Source organism: Pyrgilauda ruficollis, unplaced genomic scaffold, assembly GCF_017590135.1.
Source record: "Pyrgilauda ruficollis isolate IOZ18807 unplaced genomic scaffold, ASM1759013v1 scaffold22, whole genome shotgun sequence".
Classification (NCBI taxonomy): Eukaryota; Metazoa; Chordata; class Aves; order Passeriformes; family Passeridae; genus Pyrgilauda; species Pyrgilauda ruficollis.
The window spans coordinates 4,104,151-4,121,514 of record NW_024521428.1 but is presented as its reverse complement, the minus strand read 5'-3'; the positions used below and the strand labels follow the sequence as shown (position 1 = coordinate 4,121,514).

The following is a 17,364-nucleotide window of genomic DNA, read 5'->3' as shown; positions in this document are numbered from 1 at the left end:
AGGACCAAAGCTGGCCAAATACTGTGGCCTCTGATGTCACTGCAAAGCCCTCAGCTCAGCTGGTGTGTTTGTCATGCTTGTGCCTCTGCCTGTGTTTGCATAGCCCTCTCTGTTATGGTTCTTTTGTGCTTCTTTCTCTCATTACTGTATTCATTATTTTCTGACAGAACTTCATACCCTTTGCCTTTTATTATTTCCTTAGTGCTGGAACTTGCAGCAATATCAAACCAATGCCAGCAATTAAGTGACACCACTGCATGTTTCTTCACAACATTGTCTTCCTCATGCTGACCTTTCCCCAGTGAAGAGCCACACCATTTTAAAAGCCTGCATCTCCCAGCCTTGTCTCTCTGGATATCTTTTCCTTCACACAGTGGGTGACCAGACCCTTTTAAAGCCCTGTCTACGAGCTCAGGGCATTTTTCACCTTCAGTTAGAGCCCTGCAATTTGCAAACTGGGCTTTGTGTTGGCTGACAGGTCAGGAAGCTAGCAAAATAATTCTTCTGGTTGTGATAATTTTATGTGGAAAGCAGGGTAGAATCATGTATTTTTAATATGCAAGACAACATCAACAACCATCAGAGGTGTCAAGGGAGAGGATTAATATTTTGTTTCGCAGAACAATTCAATCTTCCTGTTCAATACAGATGCTAAGTTTTTTACCAGAGTTAAATGTAATAAAAGTGCTACTGATCTGCACCCTGGCTTGTAAACTGAAGTCCACAGAAAAGCCCTGAGCAGGAGCCACACAAGCACCCATCACTCCCCTACCCACACTGCTAGCCAAAAAGACCCACGGCCATAGGATCTTTGAAATGTTATCTAGTGTTAGTTTGGCAAGATTTATGTGGCTTATTACTGTGCAATGACCACAAAATATACCACTGTGTATGAAAGATAAAAGATTACAAGTTTTCTTGCACAATTTTCTGGCAGTCTGGATCTGACTGTGCAAGTAGGTCAGCTCTTTCCTGGCCTTCCAAAAAAACCCACTCTTTTGCTCTTTCAGTCTTTGTCATTTACATAACAGAATAGTCATAGTGAAATTAAAACTTTTTGTTCTTCCCAGGCCACCAAAAGAGCTGACATTTTGATGGTCACTCTTCAATTCAGTTCTCCATATTTGTCCATATAGAGAACTGAAGTTCAGTTCACTGCCTGCTGAGGCTTTGTGTGGTCCCAGTCTTCCACTGATCCCTTACTTCATCAGCCTCTTCTTTTTCTAAGTCATTGTCTACCCCTCCACCCAATGAAGCCAGAAAATGAGTTTGTACTTACTTGTATTGCTGTGTCCTGTAGATCCCTGTTGTGACTCCTACAGTAATAACAGAAAAAAGGGAAGGTGTATTACTTTTTCAGCAATTTTTTTGCTACAATACTTATTGGACATAACCTTAACAGTACAAACAGCACTGATGATTGTTCATTTGGTTTCAAAGTAATTTTCATTTACAAGAATAAGTCCAATATTTATTGGAGAATCCATTAATTATTAGGCTTGTAAACTTATTTCACAACAACCCTTTAATGGTGCAGTTCCTTGTAGAGCTATTATGACTCTCCTGCTCACTATTCATGTACTGATCAGCCAAAACTCGTCTATTATCTTCTACAAGTTCAGATGAGAAGAAAGAGGGAAGGCCAATATTGTTTCATGGACCATTGGATTCCTGAGGTAGTAGCACAGCTGGTCTTTTCTTTTCACATGTTGACATTGACAGCATCAGAAAATGAAAATACAGACTAGTTCTGGGTCCCTGAGATTACAAGGTCAACCTTGTATGACAACAGCAATATTTGTCAATGTGGTGCAATAAATCAGACCACTTTTCCCTCAAGTGCAAATGTTACCTCACTGTGTTTTACTCACAGAATTTGTTTGCATTCGTAAAAACATATATATATATATATATATATATATATAAGCTTATAAATACAAATATAAACCATAACAAAAAGATAATTAAATCAAGGGAAAAAGTAATACTTTGCCATGGATGGCAGCAGGAAAAGTATCCCGTATGTAACTCTGTTTCCAAATAACCCAGACACACAGAGGAATACCACCTCTGCAGTTAACACTGTAATAATACCACCTCTACAGTAATAGTACCACCTCTACCATCCATCTGCAGTCAAGGCTGCTCAGAGAGGCCAGGCACCCACAGAACACAAGCGGTCATTTTCAGTGAGGAACTGGGCACTGGACCAGATCCCTGGTCCACAGAGGCAGAGGGATGAGCCAAAGACAGAGCTCATGGGGAGAGGAACTGCAGGTCCCCAGAGAGCTGAGGATGCTCTGACACGGCTGGGCTGAGATTGTGCTGCTAAGTCACTCAGGAGAAGTCCTCAGGGGCTTGGGGACACAAGAGCTTCTTGTGCCCTCTAAACAGAGGCTGGAGGACAGCAGGCCTTGGCATCTTGAGGGCTCAGCTGAGCAGAATCCCTCAATCTGCACATTTTGCTCTGTCCAGACTGCACGTCTTTGATCTGTAATTTTACTACCATAATACACATCTGCAACTTACTCCCATCCTACATACCTGTAATGTGAGAGGTCACATTTTTGGGCAACCCCCAAGAGTTTCTACCTTCTACTGCAATATGAAAAGATCTGTACCATGTTTCACATGCCAAGAATAATTTCTCAGTAATCTGAAATTGTGTACTTTTGACAAATTGCATCAGCTTTTTGTGAATGTTTCTGATGGAGAGAGATTAAAGTCTGTTTTTTTCTAGTGAATGAATGTAATCTTAAAAAGTCAAGATCAGCTTGCAGCGGTGATGTAGTGGTATGTACACTTGAATTTAAATGCTATTCTTGTAGCCAGCCACACTCCTAATAAAAGTAGGCTTTTAGAGCATGTTCAGTTTCCAAAACATTTGAGATTTTATGTACCTGGAGAAGTTCAGGGAAGTTCAGTAATTTTGAGGGAAATATCCTTGTATTTGTAAAAGTGTTTGAAACTTCTAAACAAGGATCTTGCTCACTCTTTTACCTTTTCATTAACCTCAGGAAGAGTGCACCTTCCCCTTTAACTGCTGAGCACAGTATCTTGCCTCTGCCAAAGGCTAGTAAAAATATCTCATAGAGAATATCATATCAAATGTTCCCACTAATGGAGGAAAAAAAAGAATGTAACTTTAAAAAAAAGGTGAAGCCTTCATATCTGAAGATTATTGTCCAGTGTATTTCCTCCAGCTTGTTAAAATCAACAAGAAAGAAAAAAGCAAATGAATTGCACTTGTAAAGAACAACATCACTATGATATCTTAGCATCTGCTGAGAAAAATCACCCAATAGCTTTGTGACAAGAAACCAGTTCTCCTGGAGTGGCTAAATTAATTCTCAAATAACAAAATGATGGCTGTTCCCATAACATCACATTTACGTAACCAGAAATCAAACACCTGATCAAACTATCAAGACAAGAAATCACAGTAAAAATGAAGAAAAAGAGCAAAGCAGGTAGCAGAATTAACAGCATTTTTTCCTGCACAAAAGAGTTAATGCTTGAACATGAAAGCTCATCCACACAAGCATCAGTTGAGCTCTTATTTACAAATTTAATTATTCATTTAAAGTTTATTTATTAAGATGCTTTTAATAAAATTAAAATCAAGAAATGCCTGATCATTTGTGCATAACAAAGTGTGGCAGAGATAGGAGAAAGGAAAGCACACACAGCCTGTCACATCACACATTCAATCAATGATCCTTAAGCTTTGAAAAACAAGAAATAAAGAGACTGTCATTGCCCCTTCCTAGTAAATTCAAGAGTACAAATTAATACCAGAGAGAATGAAAATTCAAAGTTAAGGATGAAATGGAACTTTATGCCCTCCATTACATAAAGGACAGTCTCTAGTGGTGCTCCTCCAGCATCACAGTACTTGGAAACCTACTGGGCACTGCCACGTGTGTCAAACCTACCCAGACTCTCCTCCCATTCTTGTGAATCAATCCAAACATCCCATGCTAATGAGGCCTGATTTCAAATAGAAGTACAGCATATGCACACCCATCCCCTCCATCCAATGAGCATTTAGTTATATTGATTGATACATCCACACGTGCAGGTTCAAATGTGGAATTCTGCTATATTTGTGATATATAAATCTCAGATATTTAGCTTTTTTTACTAGACTGATTTCAAAACCACTCTAGCTATAGTTGCTGTGCCCTTTGCAACTTTAATAGCCTAATTAATACATTTCAAGTTTCAACCTGTCAGATTGCTAATTACTTGAATTGCAGGTTAAAAGCAGTGTGGCGTGAATGCGGACTAATGATGCTGACACCCAGTTTTTACGGACAGAAAAGTAGTTATGATTTGCATCCCTGTAACAGGGCAGGAGCCTGACAAGCTTCTCTTTTTCCCATTCCCAAAATGATGAGTATTTTTATGTTTGGGAACTGTCTTCTGTTAAAAGTGGGTGCAGCCTACTTGCTTCTCTTGCTGGAAGAGTCTTTACAAATGGATTGAACTGATGTCTCAACACTGCCATTAAGACTGAAAAGGAAATCATGTTACTGTGCATGACTTGAAACTAAGAGATGAAGCTCTTGCCCTGATTTTAGCCTTTCAGTCTCTTTATTGGTCTTGGTCACTACTCAACTGACAAACCCATTTATGTGAGTAATGTGCGATCCACAAAAGCTTGGTGTCGCCCTCAGGTTTTAAAAAATAGGGAGAGCAACATAGTTTACCTGTGGGAAAGCTTTCCAAGAGCTGTGGAGACATTCCCTATGAGGTCCAATAAAGATTTTACACCATGCTTTGTGAAAAGCAATATCTAGTTTATGAAATTTTGAAAAACATGCTTCAAAAATTTGGAAACCATTTTTTGCATTTTGGAGCCTGAAAAGCAGATGCTTTCTAAAGTCTGTAACTGTACAGATTACCAGATTAAGACACAGAATAGCTTTAAATTATTTTTAAATATTTTAAAATAGAAGTCGTGTCTAAAATTAACATAATCTATGGCAAGTAATACAGGATTGTTCCAGGACTCCAGTGAGGTTTTAAGATACTTCTTTCCCATCACACACAAAGCACTCTAATTTGTAGCCATGCAGACTACCCCGGCCACAATACAGTTGTGATGTTATTGTATGTACAAAAGCATGCTCATATATTACTAGATTAAATCTTATCCATCCTAGGCTTAAAAAAAAAAAAAGGAAATTCTACTTTGGCAAGAGAAAAGGAAACTACCATGAAAAAGACCTTTAAAAATGGATGGTAGATCTCTGAAATGGCTCTGCAATTCAAAATAAGAGAAAATTTCCCAAAGAGATGGATGAATAGGCAGAGAGAAGATGAGAAAGTCAATATCAACCATTATTCATGTGTCTTTGCTCTCTGCTCTGTGGTTCTCTTATTCCTTTATTTATCACAGTACATTGAGTTGTGAGGAAGAGGATTCACGTTGGCCACACTGACAGGTGCCTTGCCCATGCACATCTGCACACATGCCACACAAACACATCGTGCGGTGATAATTGTGGCAGGAAATGCAGCACTGCAAGCACCACCTCACTTTGCCATCCCTATCAGGCACTTCACCTGCTTGTAAACTGCTGATCCACTTCTCTCCTACAGGACTTACTCTAACTCAACAAGCCTCTAGCTCACCTACCATCTTCAGTCATTTGTCTGCCTTCAACAAGCAAACAGTGAGTTATTTCCTCCTTTTTCTTTCATAACATGCCAGAGATGTCTTGGTTTACACCCCTGATACTTCAAAATCATGACACTCTCATCCACAGAAAAGCTGTTTTACTGTAGGCAAATGAACTTTTCTTGGCTGTGTAGTTATAATTATTCCCTGAACTAAATTTTGCAGAATGGACTTAAAAGTTGCCAAACGAGCTTGCTTTAACAGGAGAAAGACTATAAACAGCATCAATACCATCTTTCAAGCTTGAATGCTGCATGAAATATGCTTGTGACATCTACACAGTATATGGTGATACAATGTGAAATTTATTGGCTCTTGCACAAGATAGCTGATTTCATTCCCTCCTGACTTATCATGTATAAATAATGTGGTTTCCCCAAGCTTGTGCTGATGAGCTTTACCATGCTGCACTGCATCCTTCCGTGGATACATATCCAATAGTGGGGCTGGTTTTAAGGGAGCATCAGCAGGATGATGTGGCTTTGGTCTCTTGGGGGAGCAAATGTTTCTGTGGCAAATACTTCTGTGTCCCCTCTGGGCATCACGGCACTGGGCTGACTGCCTCTCTAGCAAAGCTGCCCCTTTGAAGCCAGGCTGGTGGCAGAAGATGTATGGCCATTCCTCAGCCCAGCTAGAGGCCAGTGTACTAGTGAAGGCCTCCTCAGACCTCCAAGGTTTCAACCAAAACCTCAGCTGGTGAAGCCAAATGATGCAGGAGCAATGGATGCAAGGAGGAGCTCTCTGACTTTCCACTGCTGTCTGTGCCCTACGGTATCAGTCAGGAGCCCCAGCAGAAGCCACCCCATCTGGACATCCCACAGAGACATCTGTGGTTTTGTCTTGCCATGAGGCACCTGTGACCCCCACACCACCTTCAAATCTGCTGCCAAGAGATGCAGACTGTGTAGCCCTGCTGAGGCTGTAAGAAGGGAAAAGACAGGAATACTGGCACAAAGACAAAATACTGGCACTGACAGGAATACACACACAAAGAAAATCATCACCAGGACATCAACCTCAGCCCAGAGACCTCAGTCACTTAGGGCTTGTGTAGAACATATTGTGAGGTGCAGGAGGAATGTTTCTACATGATGCTGAATGCCTTACCTTGTTTGGGAAGGGAAACTTGCTTTGTTCTGCCTTTCCTGGTGTGTGAATAGCTGACAGTGGTGGAGGCCATGAATGGGTCATCTCCTGAAAAACAATATTGTTCATCAAACTGCATTTAGAAAGTCAGTAGAAAAGGAGACAATGATAGCATATCAGTAGCAAGAGTACCTGGGCAGTGGAATATTTAAATTACTGCAGCTTCTAGGAAATGCCCAGTTTTCTCATAATCTAGACAAAACATGAGCTACAATGATTTTTACAGACTCTTGAGAGCAGTTCCTAAGCACTGTCTCATTTTCCTGAATAGATAATTCATCTTAAGTGCAAAAAGTTTGATTTTTCTGACAATCTGCAAATACATTTTAATCACAGAATGTATTCAGGCTGGTGAGATTAACACAAGTGCATTTTTTTGTAGACGGGAATAGAAATTTCAGTTCATGACCAAGTAATGGGATACACACAGTGGACTAATCACAAAACAGATTTCACAGGCAAGGTCACAATGGTAAATACTTACCACTTGTTAACAGTTAATTCCTAAATTTGCCTTTATCATTGTAAATGAGCTGAATAAGTTCCTAACTCCAACGTGTTTGTGCCTTGCAGGACACAAACATGTGACAAGCCCCAAATGAGGGGTGCTGCGCTCCATGTTTTTCTCCTCCTTGTTTTGTCTTGAGGGACATTTTTTCATACCTAAGAGACAGATGTAGCTTGACCTGACTTTATGTAGTCATCCTTTACACAGCTTCACGTAGAAGGTAGGCACATGCTCAATACTGTTATGATTCAAGTCTGAATGAGTCGGTCTCCAAAGCAAGGCAGCTTTTGGGGAGAGATAAATGAAACACTTCAGACAAGAAGTTTGTTCCTCTCTACTGCAGGATCTTAAGGGATGAACATTTTTCTTTGACATGTTCAGCACCAACAGCCACAGTATTTGGTACACAGTAACTTAAGAGAATTAATATGAGAAATAGTGCCAAGCATGACAACCCTGAAAGCCGGCTTGTATGTTAGAAGAACTGAAGAGCCAATAAGATCCTGCCTTAAGCAGGGGGATTGCTGATGCAACCAAGAGTCTGCCTGGCAGATGCTTTGCTGGGTTTTGCTACCATTAACTGACTGTGGAATTGTTTCTCAGCGATATTCCAAGGAACCATGCAGAGACCCACAACCTCCCAAAATAATACTGGAGTTATATTTCCATGACTCATTCCTTTTAAAAGAGAAATGTTCTTGTTTGAAAAAAGTGTGTGTGAGTCTCTTGCCCATTCCTCATTAGTGCTGACAGAACTGCTTCCTGACCCAGCATGGACTGAGCTGCTGCATTTTTTACATAGTGGAAAGTCTCTGGCTGTTCTGCCATTGAAAGGACCAGCCCTTTCAACACAGTTTATTAGCAATAAATGTCACCTTTAAAGCATTCTTGATAAACAGTTTATTTCCTAATAAAAATTGCATTCTTTTATTTTATTTGAGGCTAAAAAGTTGCATGATTTATTATACTTCTGTAATCTATGTGCATGTCTCTAATCAGAGCATCATCTGCTTTGCAGTTTCAGTATCAGAACTGCTTTGCTTTTCACTTCTTTGAGGCAGATCATTCATCTTATGACTTCCTTATCTGATAAATGCCAGCAATAACAGTATATAGCAATTTTTAATATACAGTAACTTCTTAAAACTCAGGCAGCAAAAAGCATAGGCAATCAGATTGCTGTTTGCCTCAAGTATCTGGCATATGTGCTACTGTTTGCAAAAGATTAAGGAATTACGTATTAAGGAATATTCCAACAGTAAAGGTGTATGACTATAAATTGACAAAAAGGAGATTTGCAATGTGGATATTTAACCCTATGTCTGTTACCTAAAAAAGTACCACCTTCACACCTGCTTTTCTTGCTTTTCCCTCAGAGGACCATTTATTTTGTGAGAAATATGATGTTGCGTACGTAGACTAGAGGTGTTTCCACTGCTAAAATCCTGTTCCCAACCAAAGTGTTTTTCCCTGCAAGTTGAGGTGCTGAGCCCAAAAGAGCACATGGGAATGATCAAGTGTCCCTTTCTTCCAGAGGGCAATGCTTTATGTTATCTCTGTCAATTGAAGAATAGGGACAGCCAGACTGGGAACATCTGGTGGCTTTGACCTAAAAAGTTATCCTACTTGTGAAATATTCTATTCAGTGCTTGTGACTGCCATTTGCTCAAGAAGCAGCTCTTCCAGGTTACACAATTGGTGACCCCACTGTCACCTCCAGGGAGACATTTCCTGAGGAGTCTGCTCTGTGCCAGCACGAACCAATCTGTTACGGCAGCAGAGCTCCTTCCTCCCACCTTGCCTGCCCGAGTCTGACAATGATGCCTTCATCCAGGGAAAGGACCAGAGGGTTGATTAAAAATAAGGGTGACCTTTTTTTTTGACATGTCAAAATCTTTCATTTCTTCTTTTCTCCAACATTATTTCTCATCCACACTTCAATGAAAAATAGCCTTAATGGTATTTTTTTTTCCCCAACTAGTTTCTCTTCTCCTTTGTTACTTTCAGTTGTGGTATATAATAAAGCTTTCTACATAATTTAAATTTGATGTAACCCTTTCTGACACAAAGATTTAGTAAGACTACTGATATCTGCCAGGGTTAATAATTGCCATTATCATGAATATCTGAATGTGAATTTACTAGAATAATACACTGAGTTGTGATATACTGTTTATTTATCTCTACCCTTTGAAATTCAGAAGACTATAAAATTAAATAAAATTAGGAAAAAAAATCAGCCACCATGAAAAATGTCCCAAACAACAAGCTGTCAGCACTGAGGAGTGGTAAGATTTAAATGTAGTATGTTTTCTTGGAAATAGAAACATTAAACTATGTGCAGAGTCTCCTTCTGGCTGCCAAGAACAGAGCCTCAAAAATCAGGAGAAAGGATTTAGGTGTCCAGAAAATGTCAACACTTTGCAAGATCAAGCAGAAACAAATCCAGAATATGTTCAAGTGTGCCAAGTCTCAGGATTTTAGACTATCTGAAGATATTTGAGACAGATTCAAAACACTAGTAGGGACATATGATTATACTGAGATATTTTTTTTTGGTACATGGTGTGAAATGTCTGAAAATTCAAGCCTAAATGGCAACAATTTAACTAAATAAACAGAAAGGACTCGACTTTTATTGTAAAGTGAACTTTCATGTACATCTTCTCTTCTCAGGAAAATTCCCTGTCTTTGGAGTCTGGGATTGGCAGTACTGCCATAAAGCACCTGCTGGACTGAAAACTGTTTGAAAAGGACTGATGAAAATTTAAATGTATTTAAGAGCCTTAGCACCTTCAAATTGGTGTTAGAACATTGATTGCCACAAAAGGTTTTTGAAATTAGAAAGAGAAAAAAGAAGGGACTTTTTTAGAAGAAATCAAACAAAAAATAAGTCAGAAACACCTGGCACCAGAAAATCTTCCAGCCGCTACAAGATAATGGTCCAATTTAAAACCAATTTATAGTCTTCTTCAAACCTGATTAACTTAATCCTAAAGCCTGAACACTGTGAACTAAAGAAAGTACTGAGAAGACATTTAGGGTCCAGAAGTGGGGAAAACAAAGACTTCTACATCAAAGAAGGAAGCCCTGACCAGGCTGCCTAAAAATTTATGTGGATAATGATATGTTCTGCCCAACTGGAGGACAGCTTGTTTGAGATGACAATGACTGCTCTCCTCCTCCTGCAACCAGATGCACAAGTCCAAGGAGCAGCTCAGAGGAGATCCTCTCTCTCTTTTTTTTTTTTTTTTTTTAAACACACATTTCTCCTTGTGAGAGTTGCAGCAATGTTGTTTTGCCCTGGCATCTTTGTGGTGCTGGTGGTGATGGCATGTCTCATTCACATGCATACTGAAACTCTACAACCCTGCAACTCTACTCGTCTCTGCCTGTAGTAAATCAGTTTTCAGCAGTCATACATAAATGTCCAGTTTTACAAGCTATAAAGGTCCAAGCCTAGTTAATCTTACTCAACATGCCAACTTGGCTTTTCTTCTCACTGAAGGGAAAACCTACAAATAAATCTATAGTATTGCATATCCTTGCTCCAACTTCAGTTTCTGCAGCAACAATTAAGTAACCAGACATTTCTTGGGGATTAATGACTGCTTGGCAGTGTTTTGTTTGGAGCTTTTAACCCTAGCTTGTTGATAATTTTTCAGGAAAAGTACCATGCAGAGGTAAATAATAGTATTCACTCTAGATTTAAGGCAATGCTATTTATCTAGTGTCATCAGTCTTGCTGTGTGGCACATGATACCGGGAATGGTTGAACTGATTCAGAAAAATCGTAATTAATAACAAGCAGGGAGATGGGTATCATCTACATTTAAAGTCTTACCACATGCATAATCTTGCTGTTCACTCAGTGCCAAAACCAGAACTTATCACTGGATCATCAAGGAAACCAACTATTTAATCCTCCTCTCTGCTTGTGCTCACCTAGCTGATTTTTGATTCATAATATTTCGTCTCTCTACACATGATGATTTAAGAAATATTTGTGGCACCTCATAAAGGCCCCTGTCAAACACCTCTTGAAAATTATTTTAGCTGACTCAACTTCATCCACTGCTCTACTGACATGTCACAGGAATTATAGGAGATTTGTGAGACACAATTTTCCTTTGCAAATACTCTTGCTGGTTAGCTCAGGGGGACTGGAGAGGATCTGTCTTTGTAGTTGTCTACACTGAAATGCAGATTTTAGGGAAGCATTAGATATATTTATTCAGCTGGAAGTCAAGGCCATGTAAAACTAACGCAGAGCTTTCCAAGACCCTTTTGCAAGTGATCACAAGACACAGTCTGAGAACCTCTAATCTAGTTACTCTTCTGCCTTCACAATATTATCTTTTTTTTTTTTTTTAAACATGAGTCTCCCTTTTTAACTGCTGTCAGTTGGCAAATATCCCTTTCAATTCAATGAAGCTACCTTGCCACTAGCTGACAACGTGGCTATGATTTTAGTGTCAAATATCCAAAGCAAAGAGTCAGACACTGAAACTTTTGGAGACTGTATTGAAGCTGACAGTATTTCACTGTGGTAAGGTTCCCATCATGTGAAAAGCCAATTTTCTTTTTTCAAAATTGGTTCCTGTAGTATCTGTCATTGCTGCAACTTTTCTGACCCAAACCTCCAATATGTGCTTATAAAATGGAAAGATAAAGCTGTTTCATCTTGTTTCTTTATGATGTCACTTATCCATAATTAGAACTCTTTTTCTACTTCCCCATCAGCCCCATAGTTTCCTTTGAGCAATTGATAATTTTCTGCTTTCCATTTGAGCATCTCTTATTGGTCATTATCCTTTTGATAACATGCTATTCAGAACCATCACCACCTGACAAAATACCTTGTAATTTTCCAGCTTCTGTTGTTTCCTTTTTCATTTATGTTTTCTCCACTCATCTGGGTGGGTTTCAATTAATAATTAATATTTGCCATGTATGGTGCAAAATGCTTTCCAAACTTGAGATAAGCGGCACACATGGTTTCACCCCCTAACTGAAGGATGAACTAAGGGAACTATGGTGGGCTCCCTATCATGGTGCTGAAATTGCAGTAAGGACAGTGAGCTGGGTGCCAGTTCAGCACTGAACCTCAGTCAGCAGTTCTTCTGTCTCTCCTATTCCTGCTAAAATGATTTCAGGGAGTCACTTTTTTCATAGCAATCTGCTGCAAACACATTCTACCACATTTCCCCTTTGGCACCAGTCCCAAGACTCTCCAAATGCTCCACTGCTTTCTGTAATATGAATTCCTTTCATTAGGCTTCATTGGTATAATGTCCAAAGATACATGACAATTCAGGGGTGAGTGCTTGTCAAGGAATATTTTTTTTTTTTTTTGTTCTATACAAAGAAATAAAGGTAATTGTCTAGCTTGTGACTGTGTGGTTTTTTGCTGTGCTTGGTTCTTCAGATGTGCACAGATGGTCATCAGCAGCAACTGCTTGATAGTAACAGGACTTGGGAGTGTGTTTGTTTGTGCGTGTGTGTGTGCACACACGCTCATGCCCGTGAGCTGGGGAGAAGGAAATGAAAAAAGAGAAATTTGGCCCATGAAAAGGAAGAAGGTAAGAGTTTTTTCCTACTGCACCACTAAAGAATGTGCTCAGCATTAAATCTCCAGATATTTGGTATCTACAGAACTAAACCATTCAAAATCATGAGCATTTGCAACGTGATCTGCGGATCAATTCACCCTACAGCAAATCAGAAATGCCAGTGCAATAAGTTTCTGTTTGGAATATGTTATCTCTGCTTTAGTGGAACCATCCTCAAAATAACCTCAACACTTAGTCAAGGTTCAGCAATCTAGGACAGATAAATGTAAAAGAAGGCTACAGCTGTTTACTTATCAAACTGACTTATTTAGGTCCTTCATTTGTATGATTATAATTCTTTAACATAGAGGCTTGCAAATTTTTATTCATTTTGGGGGGGGGAATAAATAAGCCTGTAAGTCTAGAAGAAGTTATGGATACCTAAAAGAAATGTGGTTTCATTCTAAAAACAAGTTAATTAGATTATAACCCATGTCATGCTCTTTCTTATCAGAGTTTAGGACAAACCTCCCTCCTCTCCCTTACTATGAAAAGGTGTTTATTTACAGGTAAATCACAGAACAGCATTTAGACAACTTCCTTATTTTTTTAAAAATATTCTTTACTGAAACAAAATTAAAAAAAAAAAAAGGTAAAATGTCTCCTTTAGTCACAAAGATGAATATTTCTTCCTAGCTAAGAAGCTACGTTTCTAGATGAATGCATTGAGCCATATGATACAACAAACTGTCTGAAAACCAACCTTGCTTGGGCAAGCTGAGATGATGTGGTTAATCAAGGTACAATCTTTATTAGTGCATTAACCTCCTGCACCCAAGGACTATGGATTCTAATTCCTGAATTGCCATGCAAGACTGATGCAGCTAGTTTTGTAGTCTCAGTTGGCAGCAAGCTAACAGAAGTAGCTAATGAAGATGAATAGCTGCCTCTTGGGAGTGGGGGGAGGAAAAAGAGGAAAGGAAAAGACCTAGGATACTTCAAGGTCCGGATCACTGCATGATTTCAGATAATAATGAAAAAGTGCATATAGCTGACATTTTCAGAGACTGTAACAAGCATGTTAATTCTTAGGCAATGGTAGTGGCCTCAGAATTGCTCTGGGAACATTTGAAGAAGTTAAAACAAAGGCTATTGAAAAAAAAATAGCAGGACACTGGTCAGGGTCTTATTCTTGTTTTGATGGATTATTGTATTAATACAGATAAAAAAGCAGAGAAAAAAATGCTCAAAGCTGAAAACCAGACAAATTTAGTAAGGAAAACATCTGTGGTTTGGAGAAGACAGAAATACCATCACGGTAAATATTTATCAATACTGAAATATCTTTTCCACAAATGCATGCAATGTTCTAATATAAACACTCCTTTAATTCAGACAAAAATACTCTGCTAAACACAGGGAGGTCATTGAAGCAAATCTTGTGGGGGAAAAAAACCTTTTTTTTTTAAATTTTTCCATTCTCTTATGCTGTGGGAGGCTGGAAGCTTCGTGATAGGTACACTAGTGGTCCTGGGTCACTCCCTGGTCAGAAGACGAAATAAAAGATCATTGGTTTGGTCTAATTTGTTCTTAATTCCAATTCCATACCCTTGAAGCCATTTTAAGAGGACTGGGGGTACCATAAAGGTTTACTTGGCTCCTGGAAGCCTGGGCCCTCACTCAAAGGGCTCTTTTGTGCATCCACAGTGGAGATTCACCAGTGGGTATGAATTGGTATTTTTAGCTCAGCTTGTTCAGCCAACTGATTGAGCATGTCAGCCTCCATGAACTTAGGGGTAACACAGTGATGCCTGTGTGCTCTGTGCACAAGTTGTGGGCAGACACTACATGAAGTAAATGTACCTTGTACTCTGGGTTAAAGTGCTACCAGAATGCCTTTTGGCTGACATATCTGTGAAGGCTGCCAACCATAACAAGAAGCAAGGAAGCTTCTGTTCTGTGCTACTACAACAAACTTGGTCAGTGTGAGAAGATGATAGAGAGGGTAAGAAAAATCCATGAAAAGAAAAAAGTCAGAATTAAAGTATTAGAAGTTAAAATACTGTCAAGTGTAGCTCTATAAAGTACAGTTACAAGAGGTTTTGCACTTGTGGTTTCTTAATGCAATTAAATTAAATATGTTCAATTTACAGGTGAAAATTACACCAGGCTGGAGCCTTGGACTGAACAGCTGAGCATCAAGGCAGAGCCTCTCCTTCTCTCTTCCCTGCCATAAAACAAAGAGGTTCTGCAAGGCAAAGCAGCCTGTAAATCCTTCCTGGACAACCTTGCATGGATGTGGCTGACTGCAATTAGCAGACAATTTTGTTTATGATGCTCTGACAACTTGGGGAATCTGTTCATATACAAGTCATTTATTCTGAATGAGATTAAGAAATCAGTGTAGCACTGTGTGCTTCAGTGTATGTGAATTCAGCCATCTGTTCTCAAGGTTACATCATGTGCCTCCTAGATCTGAATTGACAGAAAGATGTTAAATCTTGCTGGTTTGTATTCCAGAAGTAGCACAGTGGCAAATGTGATGTCTGAAGCCATACTAGTTCAGCTAAGGGTACAGAGGTGTACAGAGATGAACATAGGTTCATGTCCAGAAATTAAGAATACCATAGACTGGGGCACTGGACCCAGAAAGGTGTTAGGGATCATCAGAGGACAGGAAACTAAAAACAAACATCCCACATCTCATCCTCTTGCCCAAAGAGCTCAATCCATCAGGGTGCATTTGAAAATGGTAGCACAAAGAACTGGTTATGCCAATGCTGTAATAGCTTGTTTCCTTGAACACATTCCTTCACAAATGTTGGGAATTCTGAAGAAGTGGGAAAAAAAAAAAAGGAACAGAGAAAAGATTGCAGATGAAATCAGTTTTGTTACACTAAGAACCACTATGCTTGACTTGTGTAAGCATCTTCATGGGGGAAAAACCCCTGTAGCATGACTTCTAGAAAACCTATTTGGAGCTAGCTGTCAAGTGTCCCCAGGAAAGGCAGAACATCAACACCTTCAACAGGACTCTCAAGAGATGACTTAAAAAGTCAGGGGAAACTGTTGCCAGTCGACAATAATAGAAAAAAATTAAAATCACTAATGTCATTAGGGATACAATACGCAATACATTGTATCGTGAGCCAATGGATAGAAGAACCAAATGGCAAGGTGAAGGTAGGAAAAAAAGAACAGCTTCTCATGAGCTCGTGGTCCACTGCAGGGATGCAGTGCTATGGAAATGCCTATCTTCATCTCCTCAAGTCATAAGATAAGGGATGTTTTTATAAATTATATGCTTCAGCCAAATACAAGATAATAGGTTCAAGACAGAGGAGAGTGGCTGAAGTTATCTGGCTTGCCACACAGGTCAAAGCACTAGTCATTCTGGGTGATAAGACAAACCATTCACACTCACACCTAAAATGTAGCTAAGTGGTATTTTGTTTATTTTTCAGTCCATCAAAATCCTCAGCACTTATGGTTGTCAATACATACTTTGAAAGTCAAGAAAACACATGAACCATTTGCATTCATACATGAATGTTAGGTACTGACCACTAAAGGAGTGACTGTGAGAAAGGCATGTCCCACTGTCCTTTAGAAAACACAGAAACAAGTTTCTCATTTTCTTATAGATCAGTAACCTAAAGTCCATACTTGTCCTCTGCTGCTTTTGGTTTCATAAGCTCTCGATGCACCACAATAAGCCTTGGGGATTTGAGTGTGGGGATAAACACATTGGAGGCATTTGCCCAGCACTCTTGCTGTGGCCTGCCAAAAGATAGCATGGGGCACATCAGTGGACCTAAGATCTGGACCATCCTCTAGAAGAGTGGGGAGAGGGCTGGAGGCCAGTCCCTTGTTGCTGTGCAGAAGAATGTTAGGCTTGCCAGCAGCACGGTGTGTCGGGAGTCCTCGCAAGGGCATTGTGCACAAGCAGGGAACTCTGCTCACCATCCTGTTCTCAGGAGCCAGTGCTGATGCCTTAAATTTTAGCTTTTATATTTTCCAGATTCCATGGGCACGAAACAGCACTTACAATTTCTCCCTGCAACACATGGGGTGGCCTTTGCGATGCTGTCAGAGGCGGGCAGAGCCCCTTTGTTTGCCTCAGATGCCCCTAGGCAATCTGGCATTTCTTGTTACAGCTCACTGTGTGTGTGTGCCTCTCTCTAGCTGCAAACACAGCTATGGAGCAGTGAAGGGGACCATTCTGTAGCTGTGCAATTTACATTTGTCTAGTGCTTATATTAAGTGTGTTCCTCAAAGCTATTATTGTCTCAAGCTCTGTCTGTTTTAAGCCCTGAAACAGTATTTCGTGCTTATTATATGCACTGGCTTTCAATTGCAAGGTAGTCTGCAAACCTGAACTAGGCATCCCAGCATCCCCATAATCTCTGTAAGTACCATAATATTATTATGAGTTACAACTCATAAAATTGGAACTAAGGTTGAAAGAATCT

General features: G+C 39.7%; 1 protein-coding gene across 1 annotated transcript in view; it reads right to left on the bottom strand.

The window, feature by feature from the left end:
* The window catches only part of AFF3 (AF4/FMR2 family member 3), a 273,293-nt gene that overhangs the window by 119,148 nt on the left and 136,781 nt on the right, over window positions 1-17,364 (bottom strand). The window contains exons 6-7 of the mRNA XM_041468410.1: window positions 6,794-6,880; window positions 1,280-1,316 (exon numbers count right to left, since the gene is read on the bottom strand). Of these exons, the coding sequence (XP_041324344.1) occupies window positions 1,280-1,316; window positions 6,794-6,880 (124 nt within the window). The remainder of the gene's footprint in view (window positions 1-1,279; window positions 1,317-6,793; window positions 6,881-17,364) is intronic.